At 35.8% G+C, this 19,683-nt stretch overlaps 4 protein-coding genes and 1 pseudogene across 8 annotated transcripts; all 5 read right to left on the bottom strand.

Moving 5' to 3' along the window:
• Positions 1 to 950: 950 nt before the first annotated feature.
• LOC123216407 lies at positions 951 to 1,616 on the bottom strand (annotated as a pseudogene).
• Positions 1,617 to 4,338: 2,722 nt separating this feature from the next.
• LOC123216607 (glutathione S-transferase-like) lies at positions 4,339 to 5,583 on the bottom strand. The gene is made up of 3 exons (XM_044637078.1): positions 5,282 to 5,583; positions 5,124 to 5,172; positions 4,339 to 5,032 (listed from the first exon to the last, which is right to left on the bottom strand). Exons 1-3 carry the CDS (start codon positions 5,429 to 5,431, stop codon positions 4,590 to 4,592), a joined length of 642 nt encoding a protein of 213 aa, XP_044493013.1. The 5' UTR covers positions 5,432 to 5,583; the 3' UTR covers positions 4,339 to 4,589.
• A 1,544-nt stretch (positions 5,584 to 7,127) lies between these two features.
• LOC123216606 (glutathione S-transferase F13-like) lies at positions 7,128 to 8,096 on the bottom strand. Its single transcript, XM_044637077.1, has 3 exons — positions 7,928 to 8,096; positions 7,782 to 7,830; positions 7,128 to 7,704 (listed from the first exon to the last, which is right to left on the bottom strand). The coding sequence occupies exons 1-3, from the start codon at positions 8,072 to 8,074 to the stop codon at positions 7,247 to 7,249; spliced, it is 654 nt and encodes a 217-aa protein (XP_044493012.1). The 5' UTR covers positions 8,075 to 8,096; the 3' UTR covers positions 7,128 to 7,246.
• A 2,477-nt stretch (positions 8,097 to 10,573) lies between these two features.
• Positions 10,574 to 14,330, bottom strand: LOC123216604 (autophagy-related protein 18a-like). The gene is made up of 4 exons (XM_044637076.1): positions 13,306 to 14,330; positions 12,704 to 12,908; positions 11,690 to 11,816; positions 10,574 to 10,950 (listed from the first exon to the last, which is right to left on the bottom strand). Exons 1-4 carry the CDS (start codon positions 14,203 to 14,205, stop codon positions 10,860 to 10,862), a joined length of 1,323 nt encoding a protein of 440 aa, XP_044493011.1. The 5' UTR covers positions 14,206 to 14,330; the 3' UTR covers positions 10,574 to 10,859.
• Positions 14,331 to 14,784: 454 nt separating this feature from the next.
• LOC123216602 lies at positions 14,785 to 19,553 on the bottom strand. Of its 5 annotated transcripts, XM_044637072.1 has the most exons (15): positions 19,479 to 19,536; positions 19,345 to 19,375; positions 19,168 to 19,235; positions 18,913 to 18,952; positions 18,750 to 18,799; positions 18,535 to 18,663; positions 18,133 to 18,337; positions 17,053 to 17,342; positions 16,854 to 16,976; positions 16,639 to 16,769; positions 16,433 to 16,527; positions 16,214 to 16,302; positions 15,565 to 15,695; positions 15,200 to 15,225; positions 14,785 to 15,074 (listed from the first exon to the last, which is right to left on the bottom strand). In XM_044637072.1, exons 1-15 carry the CDS (start codon positions 19,500 to 19,502, stop codon positions 15,055 to 15,057), a joined length of 1,452 nt encoding a protein of 483 aa, XP_044493007.1. In that variant the 5' UTR covers positions 19,503 to 19,536; the 3' UTR covers positions 14,785 to 15,054. The 5 variants fall into 5 exon arrangements, 4 of the variants coding, with proteins under 4 accessions (XP_044493007.1, XP_044493006.1, XP_044493008.1 ...); XM_044637071.1 differs by having other exon boundaries at positions 14,785 to 15,225; positions 19,479 to 19,553; XM_044637073.1 differs by having other exon boundaries at positions 14,785 to 15,225; positions 18,133 to 18,250; positions 19,479 to 19,535.
• Between the last annotated feature and the right edge of the window lie 130 nt (positions 19,554 to 19,683).

Below are 19,683 nucleotides of genomic sequence, written 5' to 3'. Positions count from 1 at the left end.
AATCTGTGCATTTGGGGACAAGGACGCAGAGCATTCCTACCCCACTCGTGGAAAATTTTTATAGTAAGATTAAATAATCGATAGCTCTAGGCTTGGAACTCTCCTTCCACATTTGCTTTGCTCAGAACCACATACCAAGTAGATTCTAGAGCAGCGGCTATGTCGATGTGATCTATGTGCGCGACTCACTTCACTTGAAGATGAAAACAAAGCTATTGCATCAACCGCACCAAAAGTCCAGCCCACCTTGGACGACTTGTAAACTTCTTTAACTTTTTTTGAGGCCAGATAGCTATTTCCGATCCAGGATTTGGTGAAATAACATCATCCTATATGTGATTAAATGTTATGTATATGTACAGAGAGTAATTGCCAACCAAATTGCTTTAAGTCTTTATCTTCGAATACAGGAACTTGACCAAATCCAGATGGTTGAACGGTACAGGAACCACTTATGTAAATGCCTGCTCTGTCTAAGTATGGTTCAGCTGTAAACAGCTCTTTTTCATGTAATTATAGATGCTAGTTGACTTACACTCGTGGCAAGAAGCTGTAATTTCAGCTATAAGAAAGCTGAAATTGAAACAGACTCATGTGACAGCTGAAGAATCTTATCGGTACAGTTGGAAGCTGGGTCGTCTTATATTGGACGACGCCTTCTGGGCCAAGGCCTGCCAAATTACAGGTGCTAGCCTACAAAAAAGCAAGGCCGGCTAATGGCCATGACCATTGGGCTGTAAATCAGTGGGCCTTTATCAGGCCGATCCACATGTTTTGTTGACTGACCAGCTATATTATATAATTTTTTATTTTTTAAATCATTAATTTTAAAAAAACGAAACAACGCAAAATGTTTAGTTTATTCCGTTACATTAAAGGTAATTAACAACAAATAAACTATCACAAATTGCCAAAAGTTTTTGAAACAGACTAGAGTAGCTAGAAGATGAGCAGCCCAACAATTTTCAGTCACGGCCGAACTTCATACCCTTGGCCACTTTCTTGAAAGCTGGCCTAGAAGAAATATCCTCCCACCAAGCCTTCACATGGGGACGTTCATTTATAACCGAAGCAAAAGGAGTCTTCATGAAATAGTGTAAGAAAGATGGTGCAAATCAGCCAAGCTATAGAAGTCTCCAGCAAGATACTTGGTGCCACTGAGCTTAGTCTCATACACATCGAGCACTTGCCCTAGCTTCACTAAGTTTGCATCGATGATGGCTTGATCCGGCGTTTTGCCTTGCATAGGCGCCACAAAGAACTGATACACAATTGAAGAGATTGGTGGGTGATATTGCTGGGATTCAACTTCCAGCCACACCTTTACCAATGCCGCTTCTTTCAGGTCTTTGTGCCTCAAAAGATCAGTGCCCGTTTCCTTGAATTTTTCAGCCACATATGATGTGATTGCTCTAGACTCTAGCATATATAAAAGTTTATAAGGATTTCGTTCAAAAGAATCAATGAGTTGTGAGAAGCAAGAAATTAAAGCTTACCAAATAAAGTGAGATCGTTGTCTTCTAGAGCTGGAATCTGACCAAAGCGCTGTCGTAGCAAAATAATATTAATAAGAAGAGTAAGAAGAAATAGATTTTAATTAAACCTGAAACCACCATTGATTAATAATATTAGAAAATATAAAATTTATTATAGTTTTTCTCATAAATTTTAAAAACTAACAAATTCATCTCCGTTTAAAATTTTTAATTTTATAAAAGTTAGATTTTTTTCTTAAATTTTTTTTTCACTCCTTTGGTCATCATATCTAACGTCGACGACTTTTCCTTTTATTCCAAACTATTAATCAACACACGTAAACAAATTTGAAATAGATTTTTTTGTTGAAGACGAAGAGATTGGACAAGATTCAGGTGATGAGATCTAAAATCTTTTTGTCGGATATGAAGAGATTCAAAACCTAGATCTCTTCGTTGACGAAGAGGTTTCGTTGTCATTCTTTCCAGGTAGTAAAAAAAAATGGTTAGAGAAAAAGAAAAATATTCTAATATTTTGGGAGGAGGAATATGTGACTTTTCAAAGTTGAAAAACTTTAAAAAAGATGAAATGTTAGTTTTTAAAACTTACAAGAAAAAAATGTAATAAATTTATATTTTTTAATATTATTAATAAAATAACAATTTTATGCTTATTTTTAATAAAAAGTTTTAACTTCAATTGGTCAATAGATAGAATTTCAAAATTTTCAAATCTCATAAATATAACTTAAAAATCACATCTAAACTTAGATTGAAAATAGTATTTTGAAAGTTTATATATATATATATATATATATATATATGGATTAGCTCATTAAAACACACAAAGTGCCAGTTAAAAATCCATAGAAACGTAACCAAACACTTGCCCTGTTATGGCCCAACACGGTCTGTAGAACCCACTTTTTTTATGGGTCTTGACACTATACTTCTCATATGCTCAAGAAACCTATCAAATTTTGCCCCGCGCAACCACCATATTAGCAAAATCCTTGTCAATAATTGGCTTTTACATTTCCTAGGATATATATATATATATATATATTTTTTTTTCAATTCATGACAAATTACAAGGAGACAGGAGAATAGCTCAAAATTTTACAAAGACATTTCTTGATTATGCTTGGTAGTCAGTCCCACATATTAATCAAAAGAAATTGAAACCACCAAATTAAGATAACTCAAACTAGTGCACAATAAATTTCACCCTCTACGTTTTAATAAGTTTTTAATCTCAGTGTGGCTTTTCACTATATCTCCAGAAACAAGAGAGGCAATGAACCTTACCTTACCCTCCTCTCACCGACAGCTGCATGACTCTGGATGAATATCCTCTAATCACATAATCCTCGAAGGAATGAAGTAATACTTCTTTCTCCCAAAAAAAGCCGGATGTGTTATCATGAAATTTGAGAGAAATATGTACATAAAATACTGCTCTGACCATCTCCCCTAACTTGAATCTCTTTCCTATGGAAAAATTCATACGTTGAAATTAGTACATATTGTTTTCACTGAACCAGTGTAGAAGACAACTAATGAAATGTTCTAACAAAAGTCAACAATTTTACACCACTGCAATGATAAGTAACTTTATTTCGCCAGCCAGTCCTACGATTCTCATTTCCCCCCCTTGTTGCCTCCGCCTTACTGTTACCTTCACGTCTTTGATGGTTCGGAGTCAACTTTTTTGACTTAGTATTGTCTCTTTAAATATCTCTAGAAACTCGTTAGGCAGCGAGCAAGCTCATCTGGAGTAGTGGTATCATGGTACCCTCCCACGATACTGCCCGGATGCGCAAAACAAGTTTACTTTTATCTTTATACACAGCACATCTAGGCCTAGGCCTAGGCCTAACATTGCATCTATAATTAAAAAAGAAAAATTCACTTTACTGTGTAATCCATACAGACTTTTTCTCAAACACCTTACAAACAGTCAAAATAATAAAACAGTAGATGAGATCTGCATCCACTTTATATGTAAAATGCTAATAAATAAATTTAAAAAAAGAAAAAAAAAACATTCACTTTACTTTATATCAAGAATAATATATATGATATAATCAATCATTAAGCACAAAACTATTGTAATTCACACATATCTTTCTTTAAACATTTTACAAATAACAAAATAGTAGCCCAAAACTAACCAATCTTCTTCCCAACAATCAATATAAAAATCAAATTCAAATAAAATTTGGTAACCCAATAAACTTATGCCCTAATTTAACCCAATCAAAGAGTCAAACAGCAACAATATAAAATATAGATGAAGGAAGATTCATGAAGCTGTGGAAAATAAGGTGAATTGACGAGAAGCACGGCTGCCCTTTGTGCAGAAAATGTCCATCTGTTAAAAGAAAATGGAAACTGAAGTTGCAGTTTTAGTATAAAATGGTAAAGTTTTAATATAAATAGATATGGGTATACTTGTAATTGAACAAAACTTACGGTTGTTTTTGAAAAGTCGTCCGCCCCTGATCCGGTCTTAATTTTCACTCTTTTTAATCCATGGCTGAGTAATTAGTGAGACAGAAAATAAACATTTTCATGAACATCTAATTCAGTTATAGATATAACTAGACATTAGTATCATAGTTATAAAATTTTTAATATTATATAACATAAAAGGTCTGATTATTGGTTGAGCAAAGAACTGAGGTCAAGTTTAACAGAGGAAACAAAATATGCTTGATTGATGAAGAAACATAAAAATAGATATCAAATTTAGCCCTTGGTCGGGTACACTGTTAGGATTTTGAACTGTTAAAATTCGCTTAATTGGCTCATCATGACAAAATTTGTATTGTTATGCATTTAGATGCTGTAGTTATTATACTTATTGTCACAAATCACTTATTCCACACAGGCTTTATTATCTCAGTAGTTTTCTTACACAATTGATACAACACAAGCTTCAAGCAGTACACCAAGTGTAACAAAATGAAAAGCTCCTAGTTGTCTTACACGATTGATACAATACAAGCTGCAAACAGTACACTAAGCATAGCAAAATGAAAAGCTCCTGAAAACACTGCCTAAATCTTTTGACAGACAAGTGACTGTCAAGTGATGTGCAGTGGCTAACATCTATTGCTTATGCATTGCAATAACCTTGGACCAAGCTGGTCTAGATGAAATATCTGCAACCCATGCACTGACATGAGGGCGTGAATCAAATAGCTTTTTGACTGGTGTCCCCATCAAGTAATTTAAATGAGGGAGGTGATGCATATCCGCTAAGGTGAAGCAGTCGCAAGCCAAGTACTTGGACTGAGCCAATCGAGCCTCGTAGATGTCTAACACCTTGCACAGCTTAGCTTCATTCTCTTCAACCACAGCTGGATCCGTAGTCTGGCCAAACATGGGCTTAAGTACTAGCTCCCAGCTCAATTTAGATGCCACAGGGTCGAATTGGTGTGCTTCCACCTCCTTCCATACCAAAAACGGAGCTTTGGCCTTACCTGGGCATGTCAACTGAGTGCCCTTGTCAGCATACTCCTCAGCAATGTATTGGGTAATTGCTCTCGATTCTGCAGAACAAAAATTGAAAACATTAAGTTAACGCTAGTCATATATACTCATACAACATCAATAAGAGACACACTTTTTAATCATATTTACCAAATAGCTTCTGATCTCCAACTTCTAACGCTGGGATTTGACCAAATGGCTGGCAACATCAACCACACAAAACTCCGTTAGATTGTAGAAGAAATTTGTTAAGAAATGTTTTCAGTTGGCAATCAGGCATGAAAGTGTTCAGTTGAAATTATACTTACATTAAGGGAAAGAAACGTTTCAGATTTGTGTTCACCAGCTCCCATGTTTACCGGAATAAACTGGAAATCAAGATCCTTCTCGTAAAGGCAAGCAAAAACACGCATTGAAGGTGAGGAGAAAACAGCACCGTGGACTTTGAAGACTGCCATGATTATTGTGATTAAACCGAAAGGAAATAGCTAAACGGTTATAGATGGATGAGATTGAAAACAGAGGTAGCAGGAGTTTATAAGGTGGGATACATGGTGCTCTGGAAATTCTAGAGTACTCTTTTACTTAAAAAAATATATCTTTGTAGTGGGGGACAAGGACGCACAAGATTCCTACCCCACTCGTGGAAAATTTTTATAATAAGATTAAATAATCGATAGCTACTCTCCTTTCACATTTGCTTTGCTCAGAAGCATATAAGTAGATTCTAGAACAGCGGCTATGTCGATGTGATCTATGTGCGCGACTCACTTGACTCGAAGATGAAAACAAAGCTATTGCATCAACCGCACCAAAAGTCAAGCCCACCTTGGAAGACTTGAAAACTTCTTTAATGTTTTTTTGAGGCCACATAGCTATTTCCTATCCAGGATTTGGTGAAATAACGTCATCCTATAGGTGATTAAATGCAAGGCCAAAGGACTATTCCCACTCCAACTATGCTAAATTTTTAAAGTTCCTCTCATTAATTTTAAAAATACTGTTTATCCACTCATAATCGATTAAATTTAACAGAACCCTAACACCTAAAAATTTTATCTCTTTTTATCTTTTTAAACTTTAAAAACTAAAAGTTTCTCTCATAATAAATTTTAAAAAATGACAGTTTCATCTTAGGATTTCGTTTTAAAATCTCTGGCTCCATTGCCGACAACCTCTCCCTCCCGAAGCATCCTTTCCTTCCGACGATCTCTTTCCTCCTATTTGAACGTTCGATCGATATCAGAGAAGCCTTGAGAGACAAAGTCAGACGAAGAACTTCGTCGTCTCCCAAGGCTTCTTCGACTTAGATCAGACATCCAAATGAGAAGAAAGAGATCACCAAAAGGAGAGGATGCTTCGGGAGAGAGAGGTGATCGGCAATAGAGCCGGAGGTGTCATCAGAGATTTCAAAACGAAACTTTCATTTTTTAAAACTTAGACTGGAAAAAAATTTTAATTTTTAAAATTTAGGAGAACAAAAATAGATTATATTTTAGTTTATTTATAATATTATAAAGAAAATGATGATTATATTCTTATTATCATTAATTTTAATTACTCATAAATAAATACACGATATTTTCATAGTTAATGAGATAACCTTTCAAAATTCAACATAATTTCGGTGGGAAATAGTCTTTTGGCCTTAAATGTTATGTATATGTACAGAGAGTAATTGCCAACCAAATTGCTTTAAGTCTTTATCTTCGAATACAGGAACTTGACCAAATCCAGATGGTTGAACGGTACAGGAACCACTTATGTAAATGCCTGCTCTGTCTAAGTATGGTTCAGCTGTAAACAGCTCTTTTTCATGTAATTATAGATGCTAGTTGACTTACACTCGTGGCAAGAAGCTGTCATTTCAGCTATAAGAAGGCTGAAATTGAAACAGACTATGTGACAGCTGAAGAATCTTATGGGTACAATTAGAAGCTGGGCCGTCTTATATTGGACGAGGCCTTCTGGGCCAAGGCCTGCCAAATTACAAGTGCTAGCCTACAAAACAGCAAGGCCAGCGAATGGCCATGACCATTGGGCTGTAAATCCGTGGGCCTTTATCAGGCCGATCCACATGTTTTGTGGACTGACCAGCTATATTATATAATTTTTTATTTTTTAAACCATTAATTTTAAAAAAACGAAACAACGCAAAATGTTTAGTTTATTCCATTACATTAAAGGTAATTAACAACAAATAAACTATCACAAATTGCCAAAAGTTTTTGAAACAGACTAGAGTAGCTAGAAGATGAGCAGCCCAACAATTTTCAATCACGGCCGAACTTCATACCCTCGGCCACTTTCTTGAAAGCTGGCCTAGAAGAAATATCCTCCCACCAAGCCTTCACATGGGGACGTTCATTTATAACCGAAGCAAAAGGAGTCTTCATGAAATAGTACGTGTAAGAAAGATGGTGCAAATCAGCCAAGCTATAGAAGTCTCCAGCAAGATACTTGGTGCCACTGAGCTTAGTCTCATACACATCGAGCACTTGCCCTAGCTTCACTAAGTTTGCATCGATGATGGCTTGATCCGGCGTTTTGCCTTGCATAGGCACCACAAAGAACTGATACACAATTGAAGAGATTGGTGGGTGATATTGCTGGGATTCAACTTCCAGCCACACCTTTACCAATGCCGCTTCTTTCAGGTCTTTCTGCCTCAAAAGATCAGTGCCCGTTTCCTTGAATTTTTCAGCCACATATGATGTGATTGCTCTAGACTCTAGCATATATAAAAGTTTATAAGGATTCCGTTCAAAAGAATCAATGAGTTGTGAGAAGCAAGAAATTCAAGCTTACCAAATAAAGTGAGATCGTTGTCTTCTAGAGCTGGAATCTGACCAAAGGGCTGTCGTAGCAAAATAACATTAATAAGAAGAGGAAGAGGAAATAGATTTTAATGAAAACTGGAAACCATCATTGATTAAATGGGAAAAGTTAATTACATTCTTGGCAAGAAAAGGAGGTTGCTTGTGCTCAGCCGCAAAAAGATTAACGGGGACCAGCTCGAAATCCACAGACTTTTCATGTAGACAAGTCATCACCCTCGCGGTGCAGGTAGACATTGGGGCTCCATACAGTTTGAGCGCCATGAATGTGTATATGTGTATGTGTGTGATGAGAGAGAGCAAATTTTACACAAATGAAAGGAAGCAATGTCTCAATATATAGGCTTCACACTCTGAAATGGGCTCTAGCCTATAGTTCATATTTCAATTTTTAATTTTTTTTATATTTATATTTATCTAAATTAATGAAATTCAATCTTACAGGCCAAAATGCATATAAGAGAACAATATTCTCAAAAATAAAATTATTCTAAGTGGACCCTTCTGATACAGATGTTTGTATAAGGAGTCTTATTGACTTTTATAACATAGCGATAGTAACTAGCGAGCCCATGGAGAAGGGAAAAAAATTGGCAACTTGTGATGGACGGTGGCACATCTACATCTGCATCAGCTCTGTATAGTTGTGTTTTATTAACGCAAGTGTTTTCTTATTCGTTGGAAAGGTAAACTTGCAGGTTTTTTTTGTGAATCTTGATGAATTAGGTATTGACTTGGACTTATTCCATTTGAATTTCATATAAACACTCCTTTTTTTTTTTTTTTGTAATTTAATACCGGCTATTTCTTTGCCTTTCTTTATTCATTATAAATTATATAATATGCTTAATATGTGCAAAGATGTGACTTAATGATGTGGCTTAGCTGTAAATTACAGCCTTGGAAATTGGAGCATTATTATGATATTGTTAGGAAATATTATTAAATGAAGATTAAAGGAGGATGACATGATGTCAGCCTCTCCCCCTTAACTCACATGGTCACAGACCTGAAACCACATGGGTTGTATCGTCAAACCACAATTTCCGGTGAATCAATATACAAATACAATTGCTCTGCTTCATCTTGAGATTTGCCCTTAATCTGGTGAAAACACAGAATTTCATGCAAAGTAATTTGAGATGGTAAACTCTTCTTTTTCCAGCTATAGATGCTCTGAAATCTCAACCCTACAAAAAAAAAATAAAATAAAATAAATCTACAGTTATAAAATAAATCTTAAGCAATAATACATCACAACTTTTGAGATCTGATTCCCATATGCCGCAGCAACAGTGAATGAGATGAATTAAAAAATATTAATATATGCTTTTGACCTGGCTCTTTCATGCTAACGTATGTTCTATTGTGTCAAGTGGGTTTGAGGAGCTTTTCATTCTAGAAATTCAACTTTTTTTTTTTTTTTGGTTAATTTATAATACGAATCTGTAAAATAAACTATCACGATTTAAAAATGCCCACCAACAAAATTTCGACCCAATCACAACCAAAAATAAGGTCGAATTACATTTTCCCACCCCAAGTTTAGTGAATAAACGTAAATTTCTTGGTTTCAAAACTAAATTCAACTTCTTTGGTCTAAAGTAACAAATTTGAGACATGTAATTGATGCAATAATAAAAGAATCCAATCCACCGTCTACAACTAATGCCACTAAACAGGTAGTCATTCCTCTGCACCATCTAATCAAATATTTTATTGTCGCCGTTACACTTTTCTTTTTTCAGTTGACAAAGTTTAGGGTTATAATGAGTTGAGATTGTGTTTATCATGGTTTTGTTGTGGCTTGCTATGGAATTTCTAAATTATTTAGATTGAAGAGGAATCTTTGGGTTGCATTGACTTTGGGCTCATTGTTCTCAACATTGTTGACACTTTCAAAATTGTGGCCCCCTGAGTATTTTTTATGATGAATAAATAAAAAAGAAATGAAAAAAATAAAAGAAATATAAACATAAAATAATTAAAATAAAAATATGATTTGATTTATATGATTAATAGTATAAATAATATTAACTCTATTATATATTGTTCAAAATAACAAAATAATATTTCCCTATTTAATCTAGTATTTGACAAAAATACTTTTCCCAAACTTTAAAAGTGAAGGAGGGTCATGTCAATAAAACCTTGGTGAGAAATAGAGGCATTCGGCCTTTTAGAAATAGGGTTATCATCTTATCATTCTGTCAAACCTATGGTGGGAATATGTACTTCGACCCTACAAATAATTCTGCCAATGCTTATCCCATACGCCAAGGATGTTAAATCACAAAACATTTACGATCAGAAAGAGCCCCACCTATAGTTTCACTTGTTGCAATAACAAGATCAACGATTTAATTCATTTGAATCTTCTTCCATCAAACTTTCTGGACTTTTGAAAATTCAATACTAAAAATAATTGAGTTCTCTATTTCACATTGATTTCTAAAGGGAATACGGGCACTGCAAAACCGGGAAATTTTTTTTGCACCCTATCCTTGAGACCATTTCCAATAACCAGAATGTTAGGCCCTAGTCAAACTAGTAAGCATAAGAAACAGGGATTCAATGGCAGTATTGATCACAGATATATATGATCACTGTGTCTGTGTCATGACCTATTACATAAGGCTTCTATAGTGGATTTCTCATAAAATATTTAAATACTAACACATATTTTACCATATTCTTCTTCTAGGAATTACATTACTTCAAAGGAAGGCCTTGATCACAATTTCTTTTAGAATTGAAAAAAAAGAAAGTTAAATGAGTTGCAGATTTTACATATATATACTTATATTTACATCGAATAGTAAAATAAGAGTTAATTCTACAATACCATATAGCATTGACACTGGTAACGTGGGTTGCCTCAGCCTTTATCACCCTTAATCCAGTGATCCATAAGGTCCCAGTGTTAATACATGAAGGTATCATATGATTTATCCCACCCACTATGAAGATTACATGAATGGAAGAAAAAAGAGAACTAAGGTAAAAATATACTTTATATTACCCAGATATCCAGATTTCAAATAGCCTTTCAGAACACTGCTTCTGGCTTTAGAAAGTTGTGATATTCAATTTGTGTCATTTCTCCACCATTAACCGGGTCAAACTTGCATCGATAGAAGCTGCAGTCATAATCAATTGGACATAAACAACTTGATTCCAAAAAATACCTCTCTAATTGAGGAGAAAAACATAGCAATGAAATGTCTCAAAATAAGATAAAACAGGGTGCAGAACCAGGCCAAGGAAAATATTGGTAAAAGACAAAAACCCAACAATATGATAACTTCAAAGATTTTGGTACTAGGAGGAAAGTTCTAGGAAATACACCATGCACCTCTTAAGAGGAATTTTGTTCAAGAGCAGTCACTGAAACAATGGTAAAAAAACTATCTACATTAAATGAATCTATTTATACAAGGTGAAGCACAGAGGACTCAAAAATACTGATCAATTACTGAAATGGTTACCGTAGCTTGTTGTAAGGTGACTTGCTAAAATAAAGACAAACCAAAATAAGGCAAATCATTTTTTTTTCTGGCATTATTATTTAACATAAGATGTGCAGAATAATTCTATTTTGATATTAATTCATTAATATAAAATGTAAAACTAACAACATACAGGCATTGTATCAATCAATTATCAAGTAAAATCAATCAGCACTTGGCATGTTTAAATTTCATGTTAAACAAGTAAACCTGATCTAGACCATAACAATTTGGGAAAACAACACCTAATGCTTATGTAGTTAAGGGTCATATGTCAAAAAAATGCAATCCCGGATGGTCAGTGTCTATTTGATCAGTTGGTGTCCTCACGGAGAATAAAAAAATTTCCACCACTCCATGCTTTCATTACCTTCCATCCATGCCAAGGATTACCACTGTATTCTTTTGGTGACCAAAGGCAACAATGTATGCAGAACCCTCAACCAAGTGGAACTGAGCCACTGACCACTCCGAGCTGAAATACTTGGGCAACACCCCTGTAAGAGAAAGATATATTAGTAATGGGAATTGAAAATTGAATTTCCACATCTTTCTGGGGAATTATTCATCCATAACCCTTTGAAAACCTGTAGCACCAAAAAAAAAAAAAACACAAAGAAAAACAAGTAGAATTGAGAATATGACACTTCTATAACCTATTGACAATATTAACAATAAGCAGCATATCCATAACAAATGTGAGATGACAACTTTGTAGAGTGGCAAGAATGGAGTCTCTCGGGAGAATTAACAATATTCTAGCATTAGGCACAGCAGAACTTATGAAGAATAAGCACCTTCATAAATATTGGAAATAACACAAATTCTAACAGGAACTTAATTACTAGTGTTGAACTGAAAATCAGAGTAGAAATCTTTGCAGAAATCAGAGGTCCATCTGCACGAAACTCTTCTTAACTACAATGATTTATTCTTAGGCATATTATTTCAGCTGATCAAAACTTCATTGACTCCCTACTTCAGTCTTGTTCATTGAGTAGGACATCATCATCTCATCCAAATAACTATGTGTATCCAAAGATAGATGGAAACAATTCTATTGCATTAACCTGAACAAAAGATTTAAAAAAAAAAAAAATCTTGGAGCTTGAGATCCATAGTCAGATATTTATGAATGGCATCTCATAAGTGTAAACACACCTTTCATAAGTTTAGAGAAGGAATTTTACAGCCTCATTGCGTTATAATTGGTTCAACATCTGGTGTCTACAATTGTCCATTCAATTTATTTGTGTGTTGAAGGGAAACAAATCAATTATCACCAATACATTCCCAAAGAAGCCTTACCAATCCATGTAATAATACAAAAAACAAAAATAAATACATAAATAAATTACTGCAGTAAGAAGTAAATGTACTTGACCTTTGATGAAAGAGAGGGATGAGGTAGGTGATGAGGCAAAACTGGGATCAGATGAAGTTTGTTTCTTGTCTGTTCTAAAGGATCCAGTATTAAACTTAAGGTTGAAAACATGGACAGTGCCCTTATCACTTGAGACTGCCAGCCACTGGGCATTTGAAGAGAAGGCCAGACTATAAATCTCCGCTCTATCAGCACCCCTCCTCACCTGCATTCCATATTCAATTAGTTCAACCTAATAGCACAATGGATATCATAACAATTCACAATTTATAGTTTTCAAACCAAAAAGCCATGGCCAATTATCAATACATAACATGTTTAAAAACAGGACCTCATTTAACTTCACAATATTTAGCTTTCCTGGTTCACATTTCACTAGCAAAATTAAATAAGCACGCTAAGATCTACCAAACAAAGACATAAATATTCAAGTCAATTACACCAGCAACTAGGACTAATAAACAAATTTACATTTTTCGAAACTTGATAAGCACCCTAAACATAGTGAATGTAAAGTCCTAACAACAACAGGACAGTTTAATTTTCCCCTAACCTACATATAATAGATTCTTCAAGGTTTTTCCAATAATATTAGGACATACCTCTTGCAGCAAGGTACCGTCAAGAGTATTAAAAACGCGAACAAGGGTTCCTTTGGTGCTGGCCGTTGCAAGCAACTGTCCATCTTGAGTTAACGCGAAACACGCAATTCTGGAGTCGTGAGCCATGATAAACTTTGTCCTTTTGGAGGCGTAATGTTCCACCCTAACCTGTCCCTTCTGTAACCCAGGACACACCAGCACCAACGAACCCGTCACCTGAGACACTGCACATAACCCTTTCGGATTTGCAATGGTTTCAATCTGATGTAAAAGCTTCAAATCCGCGAAATTATACATAAATATCTTCTGTTCCAAAACCACCACGATTCTGTTGCGATGGAGTTTTACCGATCGAACCTCCGACCTAAATGCTAGCTCGCCGATGCATCGGCTTTGATGGTCGTCCCAGATCATCACCTTGTTAAGGGGATAATGTGGGTTCGGCCCACCACCAACAAGGGCTAATATATTGCATCGGAAAAGCATTTCAACGACTCCGATCCCTCCACCGCGGTCAAAATCTCGACGAAATATCTCACGGAAAGGGTCACAATTGTAGATCCTGAAGCCGTGATCCGTGCCAGTGGCGAAACAACCATGGTCTTGGTTGAAGGAGAGGTGAAGGAGGGAAGGTGGAGGTGTTGATGTGGGTGTGGTGGACTCGCTGGCGGAAGAAAGAGGGGGTTGAAAATTGGAGTTGGTCTTCGGAATAGCAGAAGAAAAAGGGTCGGATTGGACCGGAGACATTGACGAAAAGGAATCAAGGTTGCGTAGATCGTCGTCGGAAGGAATGAAATCAGAATTAGGGTTAAGGTTAGGGGTAGGATTAGGATTGGAATTAAGATTGGGATCGGGATTGGGGTCAGGCCAAGGAGATGAATACTCAGAAAGAGTAGCCATGGAAAGAGTCTCTAGAAAGCAAAGATGAGTTCACAGCAGCCTTCAACAGATACTGATATTATGGTGTTTTCCTGAAAATACGATATTCTGCTCTTTGTTGCTATAGGTGGTTCAAAAAGTGAGGGCCCTTCTGAACGTAAAGTTAATATCGTCATTCGTTAATTTACAGAAACGTAAATTGCATAGATACATGCCACGTGTCGATAAGGGTAGGAAGTGGGAAACCCTCATCTTTTTGTTCAAACCAGCATTTAGGGCATGGCCCATTGGGAAACAGTCCAATCCGGTATGATTTGTAAAAATAATTAAAAGTAAACCAAAAAAAAAAAAAAATTATGGATTAGCTCATTAAAACACACAGGTCCCTGTTAAAAATCCACAGAAAACCCGAACACTTGCAATGTTGTGGCCCAACACGGCCTATAAGACCCCCACTTTTTTACGGGTCTTGACACGACACATTTCATAAGCTCCACAAACCTACCAAATTTCGCCCGACAAGGCCACGATATTAACAAAATCCTCCTAAAAAATTAGCTTTTACATTTCCTACGATATATATATATATATATATACACATTTTCAATTCATAATATTCATAATATTATTTTCAATTCATAACAAATTACAAGGAGACAGGAAAAAAGCTCAAAATTTTACAAGACATTTCTTGATTATGTTTGGTAGTTAGTCCCATATATTAATCAAAAGAAATTGAAACCACCAAATTAAGATAATTCAGACCAGTTCACAATAAACCTTACTCGGTGCGTTTTAACAAGTTTTTAAACCCAGTGTGACTTTTTACTATCTCCAGAAACAAGAGAGGCCATGAACCTTAACCTTCTCTCACCGACAGCTGCATGGTTCTGCATGGATATCACCTAATCATATAATCCCCAAAGGAATGAAGTAATACTTCTTTCTCCCCCAAAAAGCCCGATGTGTTATAATGAAATTTGAGAGAAATATGTACATAAAATAATGCTCTCACCATCTCCCCTGACTTGAATCTCTTTCCTATGGAAAAGTGGAGGAAAAATTCATACATTGAAATTAGTATACATTGTTTCCACTGAACCAGTGTAGAAGACAACTAATGAAATATTCTAATAAAGTCAACAACTTTACACTGCTGCAATAATAAGTAACTTTATTCCGAGAATGTATCTATAAAAAGGGAAAAAGAAGCTGACCATCAAGGAAAAGTTATACCTGCAGCTAATGTTTAAATCAAGTTGACTTGACTGATTGACAAAACATTATGTTTCTTCATATTACTCGTTTAATCATAATTTCTTCTAATTAGATTTAGAATTATCAAGCTCTTAGACAATAATTAAATTGTGATGTACATACCATGGGGGGTGGATACGAATTGACTTCCCAGCTTCGAGGTCAACATCACGGCAAACTCTTGGATTAAAAATAATTGTCCTTTCTCTTCCATCATTAGCCATTGTTTGGTCAAACTCTGGCCATTCGATGCTCTGCATAAGCAAGCAAGCACTTTAATTTTCCTTAACCAGGAACACAAATAGACAAGAATCTGCATTCAATCAAAGCATGCAGCTGGATGCACATCTAAAAGGATTTCTCATCTAAATATCATTCAGTTCTTAATTGCATGAGCATGCAGGTACAGAGTTTGTGTTCGAGGGAAGTGGATGGTAGAAAACTTTTGAAAGAAGGAAGGTTGCATTTTACACAACCAATCAGAGCTCCCAGTCAGAAAGAGCAAGAGAGTTTGTAGAATATTGTTGGTGAAAGAGAACCTTCTACAAGTCACAAGCCATAGGCAGTGGCCCATCAAAGAAAACTTCCTATCTTATGAGCAATGAAATTTAAGTAGAAGTCATCAGTGAAATTTAAATGATAACTAACACAGAAATTTCAAAACCCCCCAGAAATATTGAAAAGAATGAACTTTAACTAGAAGCCATCCTATTCAGGGCTTAATCAACATGATTTGATCAAGAATGTAAGTGTTCTCAGATTCAAATATGACCTCAATGTCCTTTGCAAAAGAGACACGGCACACTATCAACTTTCCATCCAAGTATCTTGAGAGGATTCTTATATTGACACAGCTTGGATCTGAGGAAGAACGTAAAAGACAACCCGAAATGAGCAGCAGGTGAAAATACATTTTGACAAATTGTTTGCATTATAAGTCTATGACTGTGCTAGCTTTATTAAACCATGAAAAGAAGAGGCAACAACTTACTATTTGGACTAGCTCCACCCTGTAACTTCAAAAAGTTCATATCTTTCAACTTCTCACTCTGGGTGACCTGCTGCAACTTCCCAAATAACCCAACGCTGTGGATTCAAAAGCACCAAAGCACAGTTGATATAGGGTTACTCTAATAAAACTTACTTCTAAAAACATTGTAAGGCATGCGCAATGGAAAACTCTAGCTCATCATTTACCCAGATGTTCTCAGTACAGTAACAAGGGCTGCTTTGTCACTTGAGGAAGCACCTAGAGCTTCCTGAAACTTATCTGCAATAGTTTGCTTCTTCATCTCCGGAAATGCAGGTTTTAGTTCTTGATGACTGGCCTATGTGATAATGCAACTAGGATTACATAATCAGTGATTTCAACAAGAAAAAACTATAAGAAAGTAATGACATCCAAGAAATACCTCATCATCACTTGATGATCCCCTAATGGGTTCAGGGAGATCTTCACTGAAAATAGTTCTATCTTCAAGTGGGGATGTACTTCTCTTTACAACTTGTATCCTTTTCCCTGTAGTTCTGCCATACTGCATTATATACTTGATTAAACAAGGTAAAGAGAGCTGTAAAGGGAAGAAAACTACTAATCAAACGGAAAGCTACCATCTTGGAATTTCTTTTCAGCAGACCAGTCCTATCCTTAAGGCCATCTAAAAGCTCAGTCACTGAATGCTCCCCACTGAAACACAGATCTTTTACTTCAGCCGACACAATGTCCGATTTTTTGGGTTTTTCTCCACAGAAATCTTCAAGAAGCTCGGCAAATGAATGTTCTCTAGAGTTGGCAGTTTTCAACCTTTCAGGTCCTTCATGAACCTTGAATGGCACATCATTGCCATCCTTAGGTGACTGGAAATGGAATGAAAAGTTTGGCCTGGATTTACTTTTAATGCCTGCAGAGCATAAATATACAAGTACCCTTTGTTGAAGGAATAATGGACCATTCTTTAAAAATCCATATACATTTGCATCAAATCTATGGTCTGAGAGGTTTGACAAACTCAGTTGAACTTTGGCCATACAAGTAGGTCCCTTATTGATAGTGAGATGCTATTTTATGAATGCAATTTATTTCAGTACATACGCTTGTATGAAAGAATAGTTTATGTTAACATCTGGGAACCTGAATAATGATTTAATTAGCCTTAAACAAATGCAGGTGAATAACTGCGTGTATCACAACCCACTCCTGGCATATAACTAAGGGTGGTGGGGTGGTTCAATCCTTATTCCCTTTTCTTTATCTTATTCCTTTTCTCCTTTAGCTCATACTCAGCAGTTCTTTTGAGAACAAGCTCAGAATCAAAATGGAAAAATGCAGGAACTGAATGCATTGGATGATAGTCACGCAAAAGCTCAATTTTGTATTGCAGAAAAATGATTTACAGGATTCATATAGCTGAACACAGGTTTGTATGCAGATTGAAGCTTCTTGAGTGAACTGTTTCTTTTCTAGGGAACATGAAAGGGGGAAGAACCAGTACATCTAAATTGAAAGTATAAACAACATTCACAGTTACAGCCTGGAAGCATGTATACATTTTATAAGAAAACATTTCATATGAAAGAAAAACTCTTATCCACCAATCTTAAGATGTATCACAAAGTTTATTGGACAGATATGCACACAAACTGCAAATGAGAAATGTGAGAACTCAGAAGGCCTGAATGATCATAGAATACCTTTACAAGATTTGTTTGCTTCAGAGGCAGAATGTGATGAAGAAGAGATACCAATTTCATTCGACTGGATTAGTGCCTCAGCCTCTTCACCTATTGTGGAGCATAAGTTGACCACAGCCTGCTTCCCACTTAAAAAGTTATGAAGTCCATCTTTATGTACTGGTTGAACACCAGAGGTGACTGAAATTTTTAGGAGCATGTTTTCCTTCCAAAGTTACGGCAGAAAGGGGGGGGGGGGGGGGGGGGGGGGGGGGATGATGGGGATGAGGGGTTGGGGAGAGGAGGGAGGGGGTGTAAATGATTCTCAATATTAATGTTTTGCAATAAGGGCAAAAGTTTTCAAGATAGTTACAAAGTCAGTAATCTACTACAAAATGGCTACAACGAAATCTTACAGGGTACCTCATCATCAGAGATTGTTTCATCATCCGTGTTGCATGTAGACACCTTCCTTGGGGAAAACATAAAGCTCTGTTCATCTGGGAAGTCAGGGACTTCAACCTCATCTTCACATAAGACACTTGATTGTTTCTGGTTCCATCAACACAATCATAAGCTAGTTTCCACTAAGTGCACTGATTGGGAAATTATACCTTTAACCCAAAATTAACACATGCCTTTGTGGATGAACTGCTAAATTCCCTTCCACAATTTCCATCATAAGCACCTACGCAGAAATCAAGATTTGTGCTTAGCATACTGATCAGTAATACTATTAGCTACATTCATTAACTTGAAAAAACTTCTTTCTTTGAATAACATGAGGGTTCAACAAAATACCTCTTAGTACATCCAATCGTGATTGAAGATGTAATCCTTCCTATCAATTTATAAATTTATGTTAAGAACACATTGTAAACAAATTAAAAATAGCCAGTAGTTGTGCTTATCATTATTACGACAATTTAAAAAAAAAAAAAATCAATTCAAGAAACAAATCTTCTGCATTTTTCATCAAGACAACTCAGTTAAATTATAATTAAACTGATGAGCTAAATTCGGGATTTAAATTAAATTAGCAAAGTGACTACCTACCCCTTCGTCCTTACGCCCACACATTGAAACACCATTCTCTCGCAAATCAACATTGTAATCTCCCTCATCTGTCAAATGATAAATGAAAAATTAAGGAAATGCATAAACACTTATACTGTAAACAAACCAGAGCAAAGATACGTCACTAATGGAATTTAAAATGTCGCTTTAATTTACCAGAAATGCTTTGATCAGAATCTGGATCTCCCTAAAGCGCAATTCAAAAACACACACGCACACAGCGGGGTTAGTATTAATAAAAGAAATTTCTTAAAAGTAAGAAGAAAAAACGTTTACAAGAGAGGGTTTACTGGGAAATTGTTTTGCCGCCACATTTTCTGAAGTGTTTACAGACTCAACGCAACGGGATGAATAATAAACCGTGTACGATGGATTTATTTATTTATATATTAAAATCAGATTAAAATTTAAAATGGTGTCGGCTGGCAAAAATGCCCGTTATTCTTATCAAAATCACTCTTTTGCCCTCAATATGGTATTTCCCACCAAAAAGTG

Source organism: Mangifera indica, chromosome 5 (genome assembly GCF_011075055.1).
Source record: "Mangifera indica cultivar Alphonso chromosome 5, CATAS_Mindica_2.1, whole genome shotgun sequence".
Classification (NCBI taxonomy): Eukaryota; Viridiplantae; Streptophyta; class Magnoliopsida; order Sapindales; family Anacardiaceae; genus Mangifera; species Mangifera indica.
This window is presented reverse-complemented; position numbering and strand designations above follow the sequence as displayed.